The 22198-nt window shown below is 41.5% G+C and overlaps 2 protein-coding genes across 2 annotated transcripts in view; one reads left to right on the forward strand and one right to left on the reverse strand.

The window, feature by feature from the left end:
* Positions 1 to 623: 623 nt before the first annotated feature.
* Positions 624 to 22198, reverse strand: part of LOC126366124 (uncharacterized) — a 31971-nt gene continuing 10396 nt past the window's right edge. Inside the window, exons 3-9 of the mRNA XM_050009072.1 lie at positions 14997 to 15225; positions 14549 to 14645; positions 11547 to 11679; positions 3499 to 3713; positions 1899 to 2160; positions 1501 to 1576; positions 624 to 1213 (exon numbers count right to left, since the gene is read on the reverse strand). Of these exons, the coding sequence (XP_049865029.1) occupies positions 982 to 1213; positions 1501 to 1576; positions 1899 to 2160; positions 3499 to 3713; positions 11547 to 11679; positions 14549 to 14645; positions 14997 to 15225 (1244 nt within the window). The 3' untranslated portion in view covers positions 624 to 981. The remainder of the gene's footprint in view (positions 1214 to 1500; positions 1577 to 1898; positions 2161 to 3498; positions 3714 to 11546; positions 11680 to 14548; positions 14646 to 14996; positions 15226 to 22198) is intronic.
* LOC126366226 (uncharacterized) lies at positions 5050 to 6096 on the forward strand. Its single transcript, XM_050009271.1, has 2 exons — positions 5050 to 5625; positions 5984 to 6096. The coding sequence occupies exons 1-2, from the start codon at positions 5287 to 5289 to the stop codon at positions 5990 to 5992; spliced, it is 348 nt and encodes a 115-aa protein (XP_049865228.1). The 5' UTR covers positions 5050 to 5286; the 3' UTR covers positions 5993 to 6096.

Genomic DNA, 22198 nt, shown 5'->3' on the forward strand with positions numbered 1-22198 from the left:
AAGATCAATAGTCTACACGTCTATACCTACGGTTCACTCTATGTTTGGTCGTCGAGAAGTAAAGCTAGGAAGGTTCAAACAAAACATCTTAGTAAAGATTTAGTTCTGAAAAGATAAAAGTATGACGATTAATTGTGCTTTATGTAAATAGTTATTTTTATATTATTAGCATTCTCGTTATCAGAAAAGTGCTGGAGATTCGCGATATTTCACGACGACGTCGTGACGTGGAGATGTGGATGGACACGATGCTGTAAGGATGTTAATGAGTTTTTCAGCAAATAGCCATTGTATTGTAGATAAGTCTTAATATTGATCATGTTTTCGTTTGTAAAATAGCTTTACGTGCTTTACGAACATAACTATATGAAACATATTTTTAGCTTTTCAGAAAACTTTGTATCTTGAAACTAAGTTTTCCAATACACTTACTTAAGTAGGTACCTACTTTAACAAATTGTAAAATTAAATTTATAGAATATAATAAATAGGTAAGTAAGTCATTCACTTTTCTCTAATGAAATAACAAGTTGAACATCATTAAATTTCGACTACCTAAGTAAATTATACTTTAGACAATATTGCCTAAAGTCAAATCTATACGGACGATGGTAAGAGGCAAATCTACGCTGATAATTTGTCTAAAAATTATTAAAGCTTGGGAGAATACATGATTTAATTCGCCAGTTACATTATAAAGAGTTGGTATTCGGAGTGGCGCAAAAACTTTATTCGCCGGTAGACCATTGTGTAAGTACAATAGCTGCGGGGACGGGCTTAATTTGAACATTTATTTGACGTCCATTACCGGTCTTAGAAGTACCTAGCAACTTCAATTATGGTTATCTAACAGTATTGGACGTGGAACAAACGTCAAAGTGAATCCCATTCGGATCGTCGGGCAGTGAGACAAAGGCGTGATTTTCGCTATTTCCAGGGGAACGTTTAGCGCGATTTCCTTAGCCGACTCCTGACGACGATTTACAAGTCTTGGCTGGAGCAGTTGTGCACGTCGAGTGACCTCGGCGGCATGTCTTCATACGGCGCGACGTGGGCTGATGCCAACTCCTTCGCCACTTTCTCAGCCGCGTTGAGCACACGTAGCAGGTTCAGCCCCGCTAACTTCTTCAACTCTTCTATACTCCAGCCCTCTTCCATCAGCTCCGCGAACAGCAGCGGGTATGACGATACGTCTTCCAAACCTTGGGGAGTGCTGTTGAATAATGTAACTTAGAATATTTACATCTTCAGACTTCTTATTAGCAGTAGTCTAACTTGGAACTATCCGATTGTATCATAACTTATAATGCTTAACTTTCTGTCCCTAGCATTCAACATCTCATAAATGTATTTTAACACCGGAGGTTGTTAGCAGCTAAAATCCTTTTGAAATACTTAGGCATTAAAATGTGTAGGGGTAGTATATTAAAGTGAAACATTCCCGTTTACAGTCTAAGTAAAGCTGGCTCTGGTGTGGTCATAAAACAGCGTTCTACTCACTAGTTGATTCCGTCGTACCCCGCGCCGAGGCCCACGCTATCCACCCCGGCTATATCCCGTATGTGGTTTATATGTGCTGAAACAGATTTCTTTACGTCAAAAGTATACCTTTGTATGCGTAGCGTCCTAAACTAACAGTGCACGGTAAGAAATTCGCATGTAGCCAGCTCTCCCGCCCACGTTTCAATCATAAAATTATAAATTTTCGTCTTTGTTTTACTAAAGGAGTTCGCTTGTTCAGTTATACTTCAGGGAAAAATGTTTATAAATGTAGCGGAAACCGGATAGGAAACCGGGGATGGGATGTCGCGTACATTGTGGTGTATATTTTGTTTGCGAAACGAGTTTGCATTTGAAAGAGAATATTTGTGTAAATAAATAATGTATATAGTAGGTACCTATGGCATCCTGGACTGTGGCAGTCTCCTTGCAGGTGAGGAAGGAGGTGTAGAAGTTGACCATGATGAGACCTTTGTTGGCGGCGAGCAGGCGCAGCACGGTGTCTGGCACGTTGCGCGTCACGTTGCAGAGCGCGCGCGCCGACGAGTGCGAGAACACGACGGGCGCGCGCGACACCGCCAGCGCGTCGCGCATCGTGCGCTCCGACACGTGCGACAGGTCCACCAACATCCCCAGGCGATTCATCTCCTTTATTACCACCTGCAAGGTGAACCAGCCATGAGCCACAATCTCTCCTCTTTTGTTTAATTCAACAAAACCCTCGTTCCCACTAAACGCTCCCCGGGAATGCGGGGATTTGTTTGCCCATCTTTTGTTTCCCCTCTAGGTGTTATGATAATTAACAGTAAATTAGTAAAAATTTCGTATTGCAAATGCAGCGCGCGCCACGGCTGGTTGAATATTTATCATAAAGAAGAGACCTATTGTTTCAGACGCCCGCCCGCCGACTTTGCGGTAAGTTTGTTTTAATACTTAATTTAATTGCTGGATCTCGGGATCTTTGTCAAAGTAAATTGGAGGTAGAAACCGATGAAACTCCAAAGTGATTCTACTCGTATTATAACATTTACTTCAATTTCACAATTTTCTGCCGAGTACTTAATTTAACTTTAAGGACTTCGGTAAAGTAAGTATACAATGACATCTGAAAGCATCGCTTTTCTGAAATCGTTTAAATGTAACGCAACGCGTATTTCATGCGCTGCATACTGTGAGTGGTTTGAACAAAAGGAAATATTCGAAAGTATCGTTGCAAGGAAACAAAGAACTGCTCGCAAGTACACGGAGTTCATACAAAGGAAATATTGCGGAGCCGCAGGATGTTTATGATTATGGCACACTCACTCTACCCGACGTCTCAATCTTTACGTTTCGTCTTGAGTACCTGTTTCAATATTACGAGTAAGTACTCGAATACGAGACTATTTACTCGCGCGACTTTGGTCGTGGCGTAGCGCGGCGTGGATACGACGACACACAGATCACATCACATCACACGCGGTTGCACTGCACCACTTATATTTTTCTAGACTAACCCACAGATAAACCAGAACCTAATAAAGGGATCGAGACAATGACTCAAGATAATAAATCCACTGCTAACGAGCCACCTTCTTATAATCTGTAAAAGAGATTACAACTCCCCTAATCTTACTTAGTCTGAAGAAAGAATTAAAGAAGGAAGAGATAAGACACAGATTCGGACAAATAAACTGAAGTTTTAATTTCCGTTTTATTTGTATTTTCCGATTGAAAACTTCATAAAAGATCAGGAGAAAAAAAGGTTTTCTTCGAAAGTAAAGTTTGGCACGTTTACAAAAGCTTCAACCTATTACACAGAGACTTTGAGTTTGTAAAGCTATTGAACTGAAGCAATAACTTCGGCTTCAAGGATATACTTAGATGTAGGTAGGTATAGCAAAGTAAAGATTGGATTAAATAAAATATTAAAAATAAATAGCTAAATAATGAAAGCTAATTTGAGATAGGGTTGTATAAATAGTAGAGAGTTGTTTGTCCACGTTGCGAGGTGCTTACCTTTCCGAAGGGTGTGAGCCCGCGGGGTGCGGGCTCGGGGCGGTCGGCGGAGGCGCACTCGGCCCAGGGAGTGTCGCAGGTGGAGGTGAGAGTCAGGTACCTTACGCCGACCTGGTACAGTGTCCGCAGCACGCCCAGCGAGCCTCCTATGGCGTGCCCACCTTCCACTCCCACCAGCGAGCACACGCGGTGGTTCGCGTGCGCCGATATTATATCTGCAACAATTATCGCTTTAGCCTACACAAATCTTACAGAAAAAAAAACGGTCATGTGCGAGTTAGAGTTACGCACCGAGGGTTCCGTTTAAACTGCCGTAAAGTAACAAAGGTAATCTAAGGGAGGCTTTGATTTTGCCGTTAAAAACTATTGTCTTCAAACATCGACATACTCGTACGTTGCGATTAGTTTACGAACTGCAAATAAGTTTGTAATCGCAAAAACGTATTTTTTTGTGATGACACAACAAATTAACGCTTTTCAGATATTTTCATTTACTTATGATGAGAAATTTAGACGCTTGTTTTTTTTTCAGCTTTAAGAGATCGCAGACCTAATTACTAGATATTAATTTCAACGTGATATCCCCACGCGTTGCGTTCCCGAGAAAAAGGACAGAGAACAGATAGACGGATAGCCGGACGAACAATAAAGTTTTGCTCCGTTTTTCCTATAGAGGTTCGAATCCCTAAAACACAAAACACGATGTACAGCTGTACCTATATGCGTAGGTAGGTAATACGTGAAAAAGTTTATTTAGTTTCACACTACGAAATAGCATACCAAAAATGCAGTTTTAAATCCGCGTTCTGCGTTTTACGTGGATTTTGTGTAAGATTTGATTGGGGTACTTACACATCCCAGCGCCGCAATTAGGGTTTGTGGACCCTTAAAGCTTCACCTATGGCGGGGGCGCCATTTTAACTTAAAATAAAATAAAAGGTGTTTGGTCACTCATAAATGACTTTGTTTTCAGTATCTACTACTTTTTTAATATGAAAATCTCCAGCCATAGCGACAGTGTTATTAATAAAATTTCAGCACACATTGGTGCTCACACTTTTCCATCTACCTAATTTTCGAACCAATTATACCTATTTGTGACAAGTAGTGTTTAGTTAAGGTTGGTATATGGTGGGGGTCCTTTGTGGTAGAAGCTCCTAGGCTACAGCATAGAATAAATAATACGTATAGAATGGTACCTCTCCGCCCTGCACTAATTCGTATCTGGCGTCAACCTCATCCCCTCTGGGGTCTTACTTTAGTCTTAAATAGCCGTAAGTCGCTAAAGAGTACCTAAGAGTGAACATACGGACTCTCTGTCTCTCTCGCACTTAAGCGTTAGGTGGTACGGTCACGAGTACTAATATGTATACACTTCGAAACCATGTCACATTAACTTTTTTGACAAATTAAACCGTAAGTCTCATTAAATCTCAAATATGATAGTGTGACAGGGTTCTAAAGTGGGCACATGATTTTGCTCATGACCGTACACGGTAAGATTGAATTTTTGTATGGTGTGTCCGGGCTATACCTAATAACCTATGTGCAGGTTGCACTTGAACATTGCGGTCTCTTTTGTATGTTATTTTGTATTTGTCTATTATTTTTTACTTCTTTGTATTTTGTTTTATTTTAGTTGTCATTATACTTTTACTTATGTCAGCCGCTCGTTTCGTTCTCCCAATTTTTCCCTATTTTTATTACTAGCTGTCGAAGGCTTAATCACACCGCTCTCATTTTTTGGTCCTTCGAGCGGTCTTTCATTTTTTGGTCCTCACCGGGAATATGAACACGCGATCGCGTAATAAGCGGCTGGCATCGCCGGCTAAAAGTCTAGTGGGACGCACGGAGACATGTGCGCCTGCTGTGGGTGGGCTCGGTCGGTCCGCAAGTCAGGACCCCCTTAAGACCGATGCCACCGAAACACCCATAGCACCAGGTGTGTCGCGCACGTGTCCCGTCTCCACGACCGGCGCTGCGGTGAAGTATGATGATACTACTAGTTGCAGGTCTCACAAAGCGAGCTCGTCCCGTTCGTCGGCGACCATAAGAGCTCGGAGGCTGTCTGCGGAGGCCGAGTTGGCCCGCAGAAATTTGGAGCGCGACCAGGAAATGCTCGAAAAGGTAAAGCAGTTAGATAAGTTAGATATGGAGGCGGCCTTGGCAGCTCAGGAAGCCGAAGAACGGTCAGCGCGATCAGTAAGTGATGCATTTTCTAGGACTGCGTCCTGGGTAAGGAAATCAAACCAACGCGATCGTCCCGCATGCGAAGTCTTCAACCAGGACGACCGTCCATTGCCTGTCAACTTACAGAATAACGACATTATGTTGAAGGCCATCGCGGATACTGCGGCTGCAGCAAAGGCTCTAGCTACAGGTGGTCGAGCAAAAATAGACCTCCCCGCTTATTATGGAAACGGTTCTCAGTGGCTACAGTTTAAGCGTTTATTTTCTAGTACTGAGTCGTCTTTTTCTCCCGCAGAGAATGTAGCGCGTTTGCAGAATGCGCTCCGCGGCCCGGCGCGCGAGGCCGTAGCGTCGCTGCTTCATACAGCAGCAGCCCCCGAAGAGATCATGCACGCCCTCGAGAGGTCATTTGCGTGCCCCGAAATGATTGTTTTCGGAGAGGTGCAGGTTTTGAAGACGCTACCGCGGCTCGGCGCCGACTTAAAAGAAATTGGTATTTTTGCCAACAAGGTACGCAATAGTTTGTCTACAATGAGATTGCTAGGCTTACGTGAATATTTACAATCGCCGGAGCTATTCCATAGCATTTTAGGTAAATTCAACCCGATGATGAAAATGAGATGGTCTGACTATGCGTCAGAAATGTCAAATTCTGACATGTCAAAGCTTGAGCTTTTATCAGATTTTCTAACACGTGAACACGAGCGATACATTAAATTCGCTTTATCGCCCGATATAGGGCTGTCTATCGCTTCTGTTGCCCCGCAACCGTTCGGCAAACCATTTAAAAAAGAAAATGTTAATATTATAACGCAGGAAAACAATAAAACTGTATGTGTCTATTGTAAAAACAGTCACAATATTAAAAACTGTCGCGATTTTGTAAAGTTGTCTGTCGACGATAGGTGGAGTTGGTTGCGTGAGCATAAAATTTGTTATAAATGTCTAAAGCGTAGTTCACATCAATGGAAATCGTGTAAGGTTAATCCTTGCGGCGTCGACGGGTGTACTTTTCGACACCATCCACTGTTGCATGGCAGGCAGGTAATGTTTACGTCACCGCAATCACCCAATGCGCAGGTGTTCAATAATACTGTTGATACTACTGCCACCGGCGATGTTGGGTGCGAAATTGCGTCTGAAAGTGATGTCCAGCTAGCATCGTGCCCCCCTGCTGCCGCTCAGAAGATTTCTAAAGAAAATGTGACAGTCTCCAATACAGGTATTTTGAGTGCCCATGCATCAACATCAACCAACGCTCAGACTAATAATACGTTGTTGAAAGTAGTTCCAGTTACTGTTAGTGGTCCAGCTGGTAGTTATGAGACCTTTGCCCTTCTTGATGACGGCTCGACGGCCACGCTAATTGCCGCTGACGTGGCTGCTCGTATCGGGCTGTCAGGTCCTGAAGAGCGTATTACTCTCAACGCTGTAGGTGGCTTGCATAAAACAACTACAATTTCTTACGTTGATTTCTATATTCAAGGTAAATACGAACATGAAAAGTTTTTAGTCAACCGTGCTAGGGCTATGCCTTCACTCAAATTGAGCACGCAAACATTGTCCAAACAAACCATACAATCGTACGAGCACTTAAGCGACTTGACTGATTATTTGTCATATGCTGATGCTACACCAACCGTGCTTATTGGTGCTGAGCACTGGCATCTGTCAATTCCTCGTGTTGTCCGCGCGGGCAAGCGTAATGATCCTGTAGCTTGCCACACTTTGCTTGGTTGGACATTGTATGGAGTGGCTTCTAGTAAGATTAAACCAGTGGAGTTTATAAATCATTGTAACCTGCAAACCATTGATCTTAGTAAAAATGAACGTTTAGAAATGCTTATTAAGGAAAACTATAAACTGGATTCGCTCGGAATTTCTAAACGCGAAAATCTGCTCAGTAAGCAGGACGCTCGAGCAGTTGAAATCTTGGACTGGTTCTCTGGTCCCTCATTTCTTCTCAGTCCTCCGGAAGGTTGGCCTGTGGAGCCGGCTGGCCAGCCGTGGGATCAGGAAGAGCGCAAGCAAACTCCTGGCCTGGTGGTTGGTCATCTGGTACTTAAGGCAGATTTCAGTCGTTTTAGTGACTGGTTATGTTTATTGCGTGCTACTGCTCGCGTTTTGCAGGCTGCGGCCAAATTTCGCTTGGTTTTGGATCGCGATAGACACACAGGCCCTAGCACCGCTGTTTGGGCTCGTCCTCGTACAAACGCGTCTACATCCACCACTCTGTTACCCCTGTCAGCGGAATTACTGCAAGCCGCAGAAAGGCACGTCCTGCGAAGAGTACAGGCAGAAACATTTGCTGAAGAAATCCAAAGAATTGAACGTGGAGAGTTGCTGCCTAAGAGTAGTCGGCTGGCGAAGCTGTCACCCAAGTTAGGAACAGATAGGCTGCTACGCATGTTCGGTCGGATAGAGGCTGTTGAGGACGTCGGTTCAGGAGTCAGATCGCCCATTCTTTTAGATGGTCATCACCCAGTTGTGCGCCTATTGGTACTGTTTTATCATCGCAAGGCTGGGCACGCGAATAATGAGATGGTCGTCAATGAGCTAAGACAAAAATACTGGCTTCTTCCCCTACGCAGCACCGTCCGAAGCGTCACTAGCAAATGCTTGTTTTGTCGGATCAGAAAAGCAAAGTCGATGGATCCAATGACTGGAAACCTACCTCCACAGCGGCTTGCGCATCATCGTCGCCCATTTACTTTCACTGGTTTAGACTATTTTGGACCAGTAAACACCACGGTTGGTCGCAGGAAGGAGAAAAGATACGTAGCCCTGTATACTTGCATGACGTCCAGAGCGGTTCATTTGGAGATGGTCCACTCACTCTCTGCGGATTCAGCGATAATGAGTTTGCGCCGTTTTATCGCAAGAAGAGGAACTCCAGAAACTATATTCTCCGACAACGGCACCTGTTTCATCGGTGCTAATCGCATTTTAAGGGAGTTTTACCAAAATGAGGTCAATGACTTCGCTGCTAACAGAGGAATAAGGTGGAGTTTCATCCCTCCTGCTGCTCCATTCTTTGGCGGTTGCTGGGAGCGGCTGGTCCGGACGGTCAAGGTCGCGTTGAACGCCACATTGCGTGAAAGAGCGCCGAAACCAGAGGTGCTGGAGACCCTACTTCTAGAAGCCGAGGCAATTGTGAACTCAAGACCTTTAGGCCATGTCCCAGTTGGGCAAGATGACGAAGAAGCCTTAACACCCTTTCATTTTTTGATTGGCTCCTCGTCCAATCAATCACTTCCTGCAGTTTTGAATGACCGGGACCTTCTGGGAAGAGCGGACTGGAGGAAATCTTTAAGGTTAGCCGATCACTTCTGGAGCCGATGGGTTAAAGAGATCCTGCCCACAATGCAGCCACGTCGGACACCTGAATACGGGCAACATAGTTTGAAGACCGGAGACCTTGTCCTCATAGTAGACGAAAACCTGCCGCGAGGAACATGGCCACGTGGCCGCGTCACGAAGACATTCCCTGGCAAAGATGGTGTGGTCAGGGTGGTGGATGTAGCCACACTTGGTGGCATTCTTCGTCGGCCCTCCAAAAAACTGGTCAGGCTAGACGCTTAATTGCGCCAGATCCTAGCCTGGTTAGTTTTGTGTGCTTTCGCACACAAGGGGGTGGGATGTGCAGGTTGCACTTGAACATTGCGGTCTCTTTTGTATGTTATTTTGTATTTGTCTATTATTTTTTACTTCTTTGTATTTTGTTTTATTTTAGTTGTCATTATACTTTTACTTATGTCAGCCGCTCGTTTCGTTCTCCCAAATTTTTCCCTATTTTTATTATTAGCTGTCGAAGGCTTAATCACACCGCTCTCAACCTATGTTTAAATGCGGCACTGACACAACTTGTCCAAAACAAAACGCCGCAACTAAAGCGCGTGTTTGAAAACTTTGCACTACTTATACTCGTATCTATCGTACAGCTGTTGTGAACAACCCGTATGAAACATATTACAAATGTCGTAAATTATTAAGTTTATTCCACAGAGACGGGCCGGATATTTGCTTTCTTGCTGTGGTTATTAAACGTCTGTCACACTTTGATACATTTAAATACATCTACAACTCGATTAGAGTAGGCGTTTGAATGAATTCGAAGGAAAGGTAACCAAGTGTGTATACATGTAGATATGAATACATGATGTATACCTACTTAAGTATATTTACGTTTTATAAGAACATTTTAATGGTTCCAAGTCCAAGTTGTTATCCCATAATAATTTTTCAACGTCGGCGTCAGAGTGTAGAAAAGTTGCACGATTTATGTACAGTTTGATTTTAAAACAGGCTCTCTGGTTCCCATATATTTATTTACACACGTAACATTAATTTAAACTTTTTCCGTGTGTCGATGATGGCATGTGGATGTGGGTAATATTAATGAAACGAATTCCATCTCCGTAACTAGGAGGCGATATATATACAGGGTGTTAGTGACATCGTAACGAAAACTTTGAGAGATGATTCAGAAAATTATTCTGAATTGTTATTAAGTGGAATTTTCTGTCGAAAAACTTAATGAAAATTTTTGTGTTTTTTTACATACTTGTACGGGGTGTAAGTGATATCGTAACGAATACTGAGAACAGTGATTCAGCTCATTACTTATTCTGTGTTAATATCAAGTGGAATTTTCCATCGCAAATCTACAGAATTGAAAATATTAAAAAAAAACGCAAAAATATCATAAATTTTGCGACGGAAAATTCTACTTGATATTATTAACTCAGAATAATGGTCTGGATCATTCCCCTCAGTATTCATTACGATGTCACTACCACCCTGTATATATATCGACTCCTAGTTACGGAGATGGAATTCGAAAAAAAATATTTTTTTTTGATTATTTTTTTTGGAATGGAATTTAAAAATTCCGTAGGTCGAGCATTTTCCGGAAGCAGAAATAATTCTTCTACATTGACATAAAAGACTTATTGACAAAGTAACCAAATAAATAGGCTATCGAATCGAGTACAATGGCGCAGTTCCAAATTGAATGAGAAGGCTCTATAAATTATCGATTTGAAATCACATTAAGATAAACACAGCCAAGTAACACGAAATTCATTCATTTAAATCGACCTCATTTGAAAAACAATGACGCAGAAGGAAGCTCACCAATGGAAATTAATTTTAACCATTTTAAGGATATTTTTAATGTAACGGAGGCAAGACAATGAGTTTTTCATGCAAATAGACGGGATGGTTTTGCATCCACTCTTTAGTGGATTACAAAAAAGAAAATTAACTGCGGCCGGCTGCTATGTAGCGCGTTATGATTTATTTAATCCACGAAATGCAAATTGTACAAACAAAGCGTCTGTTCGGTGCGAGTCGAGATTCATTTATTACGTCACGTGTGAACTATTACGCTCGTGCCTACTTGCTCAGTGCTCTGCTCACCAGTGCTCACACACTCAGGCTAACAAAAAATGTTCATAAAGTCTGGTTGCTGACTACTAACTTTTTTAACCTCCGTTTATACTTACACCGTTACGCGGCATTAAGAAAATTCATGAAAACGAAGTAGGGAAAATACTTGAGTAAATTAAAGGCAGTCTTTTTTTAAAAACAGAAATTACTCTTCGGGACTCTTAAGTTATCGTTTTGTTTTGTACGCGGAGTTGGATCTCTTTCGTGAATTTGTAATGGGTTTGAATAAAAGTCAATGCTTGAAAAAAGGGTTTTGTGTGTAAGTGCTTAAAGGATTCGGGAGTTGTGTTTGTCGTATTTTCCCTTTTTTTACCTACCTGTATTTAAATTGGTATTATTAATAGCTAGTATAAGTGATCAAAGACAATCTGTAAGCGATAGGATAACGTAATATGGGTAGCACTTACCATCAGCGGAGGTGCAGAGCGTGAGTTGCGGCTGGTACTTATCGGTGAGGCGCTGAATGAGGTCGATTTGTTCGAAGGTGAGTTGCACAGCGTCCCGGTGCTGCGCGTCGCACGGCACGTACGCCGCCCAGAACTGGTGCACGCAAACATATACGTCATTATCAAGCTATACGTCTGTTCGTATAGCTTGATAATGACGTATACAGGGTGTTAGTGACATCGTAACGAAAACTTTGAAGGATGATTCAGGCCATGATTCTGAGTTGATATCAAGTGGAATTTTCCGTCGCAAAAGTATGGAATGGAAAATAATTCAAGAAAACACAAAAATTTTCATGAATTTTCCGACAGGAAATTCCACTTAATATCAACTCAGAATCATGGTCTGAATCATCCCCCTCAGTATTCGTTACGGTGTCACTAACACCCATACCTACTTGTATGGCTACCTGTATGTACTGGTACGGGGTGTAAGTGACGTCGTAACGAATACTGAAGGGGCTGATTTAGCTCATTATTCTGAGTTAATATCAAGTGGAATTTTTGATCGCAAAAGTATATAATTGAAAATAATTAAAAAAATAATAAAAAACATCATTAATTTTGCGACGGAAAATTCCACTTGATTTTAACTCAGAATCATGGTCTGAATCATCCCCCTTAGTATTCGTTACGATGTCACTAACACCCAGTATGTTTCTACGTCATTATCAAGCTATAAGCTATGGGTCTACTGCTGTCAGTAGACCCCGTTGTCTAATGGTTAGAGCGTTGGGCTCACGATCTGCAAGTCCAGGTTCGATTAACGATAGGGATATTGTCGAAATCACTCTGTGAGCAGTCTCACAATGTCTGCAATGTCAACAAAGGAACTGTCCTTTGTATGGATATAGCAAGCATGAATCACCTGACTGTCCGAGAATCACCTGGTCCGGGCTAAGTCGTAAAATATCTCCATCAACCCGCAGTGGAGCAGTATGGTGGAGTATGCTCCTTATCCCTTTCGGTTTATTTAGGGGAGGCCTGTACCCAGCAGTGAGACGTATATGTTAAGCTGTTTATGTACATATTATGTACACGTACAGCTGTTTCGACATAGACACATAACTAAGACCGATTCGCGTAATCGTTAATGGGATCGGCATACCAATACTTTTGATACGAAATCCTAAGATGGATATGATGAACCGTATGGTGACGCTCGAGCAGCTTGAGGTGAGGAGCTCGGTGGCGCAGCGGTAAACGCGCTCGGTGCTTCGGAAGGCACGTTAAGCCGTTGATCCCGGCTGCATTAGCAGTCGTTAATAACCATCAATCCGCAATGGGCCCGCGTGATGGTTTAAGGCCCGATCTCCCTATCCATCCATAGGGAAGGCCCGTGCCCCCAGCAGTGGGGACGTTAATGGGCTGATGATGATGATGGTGACAGCTGATTAGCCCATCGCCCTTATAATCCATCATGTTATAAAACACAATCCGGGGCAGATAAGCAACCTGCTGGTCGACTAATATAAAATACGTATAGTTAGGTAAGTTGGTACGTAAACACTTATACTGAGAAAAAGTCAAAAACTTTTTTCTTTTACCGAAGTTTTATTGTATTATTTGCGGCGCTGACCACCCACTCCGGTAGATAAGCGAATTCGAGTGAGCTGACATTTGTAAAGGTATGAATTTACTTATATTGTCCATTATAGGAGTAAACTTTTCAATCGAACTTGTTCAAGATTCAGAATACTTATCAGGTATACCTTAACACTACATTAGACTCGGTTTCGTAACAGCTATTAATATTTTCCTTCACGAAAATAATTATAGTAACTTTGAAATCCGTCCTTTCCTTATTCATCCCAGCCCACTGGTAGACATACACTCTGGTTGAAAACGTTCTTCGCAAACTGAAAAGACAACTTGCAAATGCAAACTAAAATAGAAAGACCTCGTCGGTATGAGCCGGTGTTTGCGCTCAGTGAATTGCAGATGCCAAGCTACGTACGGTATCACTGTTTTGACGTACCGCGTGATTAAATAACACGCACGAGCCACTCGCTTCCTTACCACGGTACCGCGAGGCCCGCATTGCGGGAACGCGGCGACACTCGCGGGGTTGATCAACTATACACCGCGGATGCAATTTTAAGATATATTTTACTTGTCCTCATTTTTTCAATCTTTGAAGCAAAATGTCACTATCTAGTTTTCTTGTTAATGTTAAGTAGTAGTAATAAAATAATAATAATTTTGCCCATTTAACAGAAATCTTAAATAAATAAAAGAAAAAAGCAATTTGTTGATTGGAAAAAATCGTTGAAAGTAGTATGAAGTTTATATGAAGTTGAAGGGCCTCTATTATTCACAACAAGGTATCTGGCTCGTTACTGCCGCATGAGTGCGCTGACGGAACACAAGTAGATACGAAGTGAATACACAAAGAGAATATTATTAAAGAAAATTGAAATTTTATAATGGGGTGTTCAGTGATGAAAAACGTGAGGAAACTCCGAACATTAAAAGAATGAACAAAAATGTGGGCATGCGACAAGCGAAGAAAGGATCTTTGCAAGTTCATTTTAATTACGTGTCAAGTTGTTGAATAAAGTCATAAATCGATTTACAGCTTCTTAATAGGTAAATGTGCCGGGCGGGATAAGTTTGCGTATAAAATGAGTATGCTGCATCGAGCGAGGGATCGGGAAACTTAGCGCGTTCTCGATATTTTATTTTCATCGTCGATTACAGACTGAAATAAGATCACGTAGTTTGACAAGCTGACGGTGAGACTCTCGAAAGGCAGGTTAACTGCATTCGCAAACAGATGCAGCGAGCTAAAATTATAATAAAATTTTGACTGGGACTAAGTAAATTAAACGCAAAAGTTTTGCAGCATTTTGTTGTGCTAAAAAAAATTTTTGAACTAAAACGAAAAGAGCGTGTTTCGGACGGGTCTGCGTTGAGGCAATTTGTCGTTTAAATGGCTAAAAAATTGGTGTAGGGGAGTGTACCTGAGCGGCGACCCGGCCTTGTTTCAGCCGGGGCAGGTCCGTGTGGCTCCACGAACTGGTGGCCCACGGGGAGATCGTCCGCAGATCCTCGTCAAACCTTACAAAATAAGATTACATTGAAGCAAACCTACATCTTTGCCTAGTCTGACGTTATATTATGCACATATAGTAATGACTATATTCACTTGCTAATGATGTACATTCCTATTTTTATGTGAGTTTTAACAGTCAATACGCAGGTACCTATTTTAAAATCATTATGCGTAGGTGTTAGGTAGGTACTAGGTAAGTATATTGTATTGATCAATGGGGTGTAAATAAGGAATTTCTTAGTAACAGCCATTAAAAACATCTTAACCCATCACGACCTCAGTCAAGGCACCTAATTTCTAAGAAAATATAACAGAAAGGGAAAGAAAATATGCTCGGATTCTGAGAACCGCCTTACCTAAAATCCTTAATCCTATTGTGTAAAAACTTCCTTATGTTCCAGGGTAGGTCGTTGTGTCCGTCGACGAGTGGCGTGTCGTGGAGGAGGCGTTCGGCGAGGCGCAGGCGCTCGTGCAGCGGGGCTCCTGGCGGCGCGCGCAGCGCTAGCGGGCCCGCCACACACGCGGTGCCAGCCACCAGCACGAGGACAGCTACGCAGCACCAGCGCCGGTGCCATACTGAGAACCCTGGTCGGAAAGAATAAGGAGAACATACATACATACATACATACAGGGTGTTAGTGACATCGTAACGAAAAATTTGAGGGGTGATTGAGGCCATGATTCTGAGATGATATCAACTGGAATTTTCCGTCGCAAAAGTATGGAACGAAAAATAATTAAAAAAGACACAAAAAATTTCATGAATATTCAGACTGAAAATTCCACTTGATATCAACTCAGAATCATGGTCTGAACCATCCCCCTCAGTATTCGTTACGTTGTCACTAATACCCATACCTACTTGTATGGCTACTGTATGTACTTGTGTGGGGTGTAAGTGACATCGTAACGAATACTGAGGGGAATGATTTAGAACATGATTCTGAGTTAATATCAAGTCGAATTTTTCGTCGTATGAGTATTCGTTACGATGTCACTAACACCCTGTATATAAACTCACGCCTATTGCCCTCCGGGGTAAGCAGAGACTATGGAATTCTATTTGCTTCGATCCTGACACACTTCTTTTGCTTCTTTCACATTCATCAATCGCTTCATACACGCACGCCGGTTCAGAGTAGATCGTACTAAACCTTTTCTCAGGACATCTTCAATTTGGTCAATGTAAGTCCTTCTAGGTCTTCCTCTGCCAGCCCTACCATTAATAGAAAATAATAGAAAGCACAAGCTTAACAACCCCAGTTAAATGGTCCCGGGCTACTAGCCCAAACACCTCCTGCAGGGGAGTTTGCCCTTTACCTCCTCCGGTTGATAGAGGGTAGGCCTGTGCCGCCCAGTAGTGGGACGTATAATAGGCTATTTAATTATTTACCTTTTTGTTTTTTTTTCTCAATTTGCTATTTGCGAGGAACTATAAATGGCTTTCTGTGTTTACCATAAGTTGCTACTAAATTAATTATAGCTGTTGTTTCTCCGAACATTAAATAAATAAATAAATAAATCTGTGTAAAATGTCAGCATGGGATCCCGCAGTCTAGTTGTACTTGCTCATTGTTATTGATCAACAAAGTTAACAATGTTGGGAGCGTACCGTCATTGGGGGGGTGACTGTCCTATCATTTGAGGCCCTCTTATTCAGAGGAGCGGACTCCTACTTAAGGTGCCAGCAAATTAAAGTTTAGTAGGTAGCAGTCGTTAATAACCACCAATCCGCACTGGGCCCGCGTGGTGGTTTAAGGCCCGATCTCCCTATCCATCCATAGGGAAGACCCGTGCCCCTGCAGTGGGGACGTTAATGGGCTGGTGATGATGAGGTATGATGCGGAAGAATTTTGGTCTGTTTTCAGCTTTAGACCATAAGTTTAGGTAGGTATAATACGTACAGCGGATTTAATGGCCCAAGTAAAAGCAATTGCTCAAATAATTATATGGAACAATTTAAAAACGAACTTTTGTGGACTGGATAAAATATAATACAAGATAATTTTTTTTATTACACCCAATAGGTATTACAGACAATACAACACAAATTACCAAAGATAAAAATTGTCGTTCATTAGGTTAACAAAATTGTATTTTAAATTTAATCTTTTTTATGAGAGCCGTGATAGCCCAGTTGGTAGAGCGCTTGACTCTCAATTTGAGGTCGCAGGTTTTAATCCCAGCATAGAGCTAAACCAATGATTTCCGAATTTATTTTCATGTTTGGATCATAAGTGATTATCACGTGCTCAGCGGTGAAGGAAAACATCATGAAACCACATTCCCGAGAAATGTATTTCGGAGGTATGTGACCTAACCTATATTGGGCTGGTTTTTCCTTAGCGGGTTGGCGGGTAGACAGGCAGTCGCTTCTGTAGAAAACCGGACCTGTCGAATCTTTAGGATAGGTAAGCAAAACGGGAAACGCTGGGAAGATAATGATGATGATTTAATTTTATGTGTATTAATTGACTATAAAATAAGATCTCTTTATTTTCCTTTAGTCAAGCATCAATAGAAGCATTGGATTTTGTCGGTGAGGTTAACAAGATAACCGCGGCGTAGCACGGGTGTACAATTAGAGTCGCTAGTGTGCGCCATTATGCGGCCGGTAATAGGCGGCGTGTACGGCCAAACTATGTCGCGTACCAACTTGTACAACGAGCATAAGCAAACCCAAACTGTACGTTGTCTGTAACAGCAACTTATGCTGCATAAGTTTTCGGGGTCGTTACGAATATGTCATCGGCATGAGCCGAATGGAGTTACTCTCGCCCGCGGCTTCCCTCAGCCCCCTTCTCTTCACATTCGGTATTCGAAACACGAATTGCCTCGCGACAAAGGCTCAGAGGATTTCAACGACGACGGGTAATAAATTTTATTCTGTTATAAAAGTTTTGGGATTCATCAACACGAAACCTAATTAATAGAGTGCTAATTAAAGTTCCCGAAGGTGAAAGGGGAGTATGTAATACCTTACTTCGGAGGTCAGTAACTTTGGGAAAGTTTTATTAGGTATTAATAGAAGTATGAAGGTTGACGATATCGATCGCTTGCTTTGTAAGGACGGATTTGTCAATAAGTTGTGTTGCGCAATGGTTCCCTGTAAATGTTATATTTCTTAGTACCGCGCAACGTATTGTTTTCGGAATTTCAATTTTATTGCATGCGGCGATCCAGGGAAAATTGAAAATCGGCGAGCTAAGCAACAAGGCGGGAAGGCTAGTTAAAAATAAAATGGTTTTGTTACCACCTAGCGGCCATAAAATACGAAACCAAACAGTAACATATTGCCAGTGAAATGTGCCCCCGTGCGTACAATACACTATAAGATTGGAAGCACGCCCTAACATGTGAAACTTTCTTGGTTTATAGGTTTGTTTGTGACTCCTTCGCGGGTCAGTGGCACCATGAAAATGTATTACGGATCCCACTATCATGGTTGTTGCTTGAACGTGTATTACGAATTAATACTGAAAATCGTATAACATAAGTGAGTACCTACCTACACAAAATAAACTATCATCAAATGCTATAAAAACCTATTTTGTTAATTAATATAATGAATAAACCGTGCCTACGCGGTAAAAAAAAATCAATATGAAAATTAAAAAGAAATCGTCGGCAATAAACAAATTCGGAGTGCGAAAATAAAAATGAAATCTGCCCAGTGTACCTAATAGGTAGCAGTCGCATTAGTGGAATAACATCAAAACCAATTTGGGTCAGCGATCGGTCGTTACGAAGCTTCCGATAATCTTGCTGTCAAACGCAAACCCGATCAGCGTGCAGTGGATACGCCAGCTTACAAGGCTTAAAGGCCCCGGACTGTGCTTCTTACTCCGTCGTAATTGCTACTGCGGAATGTAATGAAACGACCCGCCTTGTCCGCTCCACTGCTTACGCACTTTATGGGACTTTGAAGAACGTTCTTACGTCTTGTGTTGTATCGTTTGTGAACAACATAACAATAAACATAAACAATAAACAGTCTAATATGTGGCCAAGTACTGGGAGTTGGTGGAGTAAGGATGTTCTGCTACATTTTGAGTTGTGCGAGATACTATTTGAAATGCCGTAAAAATCTAAAATAAGTACTATCGGGCAATAAAGTTCTTAAAAAAGTAATAAAACCTTGATGTTCCCCTTTGCCGTGAGACACGTCACGTGATATCAATTATTCAATAATAGAAAGAAATAACTTATAACATCGGTCGTATTATGATTACACACAAACCTTAATTAACACTCGATAAGGATAAAAGGGCAAACAAAAGACATTTGGGCAAAAAGAACGGAAATTACAGAAAACATACAAAATGGCTCACACGTATTGTGTGGTGGGCGTTCAATATAATTGGAGAATACTTTATAAGTATTTACCCAAGTTCTAGTTATAGGGAAGATAAAGTATATTGTGCAAAGTATATTACAATATATCCTCACGCAATGTAGAATAAGTTACGGGACGGCATGGCAGTTTAAAGGGTTGACCCTATACGACTATTTTAATATACGGTGTAGTTTAGTGGCAGTAAAGGCAAGATAATCTTGATATAAGTAGGTAAGTATGGAAACTTGTGTTCTTCGTTGTGGAACGTCTGTTTATGCTATACATCTCTTATGCTCTTTAGTCTTTATCATTCCACGAGAAGAACACGCTTGTACCTATAGAGTTGACCTGTCACTATACCGTTTATCATAACCGTTTCATCATCACCTTCCTAGCTTTATCCCGTTTTACACAGGGTCCGCTTACCCAACCTGAAGATTTAACAGGTCCGGTTTTTTTAGAAAGCGACTGCCTGTCTGACTTTCCAACGCGAAGGGAAAACCAACCCAATACAGGTTAGGTCACATACCTCTGAAAATGCATGTCTCGGGAATGTGGGTTTGCTCACGATGTTTTCCTTCACCGCTGAGCACGTGATAATTATTTATGATACAAACATGAATTCGACAATCATTGGTGTAGGCCTGTGCTGGATTCGAACCTGCGACCTCAAAGTGAGAGGCAAGCGTTCGTTAGTTTATAGTTCAAATTTAATATACTTACTTATACTTATATGTATTTCTGAAACTAGCTTCAGCGTCGTTCTGTGACCGATTCTCTTATGCAATGGGATGCATGATCTCAATTATCCGATATCTCTTTTTAGGGATAGGATAGGATACATGATGAAGTGCCGATAATTAAACTCGATATTAAGTTGTTAGAGCGTAGCGGGTTACCTATACGCTGCAATACACAATTTAATGGACTATAATTAGACCAAAACTCTTGGTAAATTGGTGTTTCCTTCACCACGATGAAACCAAGTTAAAATAAAAATAAATCACCCAGTATTTTGTAGAAACCAGTTTCTACAATTTATCTTGCCCAACGTGTTCGTATCTTCGCACGTCACGAGCTGAATCTGTGAGGCTATAAGGTGATAACAGGGTGTGATTGAATACCTACGTAAGAAACAACAAAAAGAAGATTTGAAAAGTCCAAAATGTGTGTGCTTTGCACGAACTGAGGCGGGTCGGACTAAATGAGCGAACACTGGAGCTACTCAGACTCAAAGAAAAACCAAAGGAAGAAATATTTAAATTAGGAATTTATCCTTGACGTTTTAATTGAATCGACATAGCATTTTTTTTTCTCAGTAAATTGAAATACCCTACAAAAACAATAGATGTTTTATTTTAATGAATTATTGTTCTCTAATGATTTAAGTACCTTCCTTGTCAGTTTCAGGAGCGGTCGGCTTGTAATATTTTTAATATTCCGCGGGATTCAAAAGCAACCTTCATTTAAGGGGTGGGTAATAATGCCTAAATAATCCTCGGTGTTCCCTGAATAAAGTTTCATTTGTCAGCATGGATGGGTTAATGGGAGGGATCGTACTCCTAATTATTGTTTTCTTAACACAATGTAAAGTGCGGAAGGAAACGATCGCGATTTTCTGAAGGGGGCGCAATCGAGAAAATTACACGAATAGGAAGTTGGCACTTCGTCATGAGCATCATGACAATTCCGAAAGGGAAACAGCGTGAAGACATATATGTATGTGTGAAAGGAAACAACTATTTGGTCCACTGAAGGCACATAAAACTCAACTACCGGACAGAAGAATAGGGGTGACGCTAAGTCGTATTTACACAGGACCCGAAACCCGGATACTTTCTCGTGGCTTCAATTATAGCTGGCCCATTATTGTGGTCTGAGAAACTCATTCTCTCCGGTAACTTTAACATGACGAATAACCGTTATATACGGTTATTGGCGTTATTTCCATTAATAATGGCGAGCTGGAGAGCGGTGGAGTTGAAGTACCCACGCGTATTCCATTGACGTTTCACGATCAGTCAAATGCCGACCGAGTATTAACTGATCCAGGGTTATGCCTCAAATTGGATAACACTAGAACTAGGTTAATATATTGGTTCTGCGGCGACTGGCGAATAACTCAAACATGCCACCACAATGTATATTGTTAGCGCAACGAATTAGGTTTTCAGAGTGTTTTATTATTTTGTAGAGTCCGGCTCTGGGACAAAACGTAAGTTATGAATCACGGAGATATTTATGTTGTACGCTGTTATTTATTGTCGATATTATTTTGTAAATGACACTCTTTTATGTATTGAATATAAATTATGATGGTGGGTAGAGTTTTTGACGGTAACATATGGCTTGTCGGAATTATGACAGTACCTACGTTTTGAGGATACCTAGTACCTACTATTACGCACATCCTTATGAATATTAAATAGGTATCTATCACCACCATATAGCATGGTTACTAAGCAAACAACTCTGCCTACATTAGGACGGAATTTAAAGAATACGATGACGGCCAGTGTGCCGTGCCGTTTAAAGTACCTAATACATACACATACATACATACATAAACTCACGCCTATTTCCCACCGGGGTAAGCAGAGACTATGGAATTCCATTCGCTTCGATTCTGATACACTTCTCTTGCTTCCTTCACATTCATCAATCGCTTCATACACGCACGCCGGTTCAGAGTAGATTGTACTAAACCTTTTCTAGTGACATCTCCAATTTAGTCAATGTAAGTCAGAAGAACTTCCTCTGCCAGCCCTACCATCAACTTTCGCTTTATATACCGCTTTAAAGTACCTAATCAAGCTTTAAATAACTACTAAACTAAAAAAATAAACAGAAAAACACTGTTTCGGATTTGCCGACGTTATATATTAAGCTTGGGTACTAGAGTTACCTTACACGTTCAAGCCTGGGTGCACCACCGGTGGCGCACGGGCTATTCGCTGTTGTAGCGTGGTGTACCACTGGTGGTCACTCCATTATACACTACACTCTTAATATACAAAAAAAATTGCACCGCCCTGGGGGAACATGTTGTAATGAACATTTTGTCCGTCCAAGTAGTTAATGCCATCCGCGGCAAATCTACAATAAGTCATGTCAAAAAAAAAGTAATGAACATGTTCCCGCCCTATAAAGTGGACTTTTCATACCAAACCAATTCATCAATATCCGCTTATTTTTTTTCCCTAGGATCACGTACTCCACTGA

This window comes from Pectinophora gossypiella, chromosome 1 (genome assembly GCF_024362695.1).
Source record: "Pectinophora gossypiella chromosome 1, ilPecGoss1.1, whole genome shotgun sequence".
Lineage (NCBI taxonomy): Eukaryota > Metazoa > Arthropoda > Insecta > Lepidoptera > Gelechiidae > Pectinophora > Pectinophora gossypiella.

What these genes read in the sequence shown, in the direction of transcription:
- LOC126366226 (XM_050009271.1), top strand. Translation starts at nt 5,287, where the DNA reads ATGAACACGCGATCGCGTAATAAGCGGCTGGCATCGCCGGCTAAAAGT.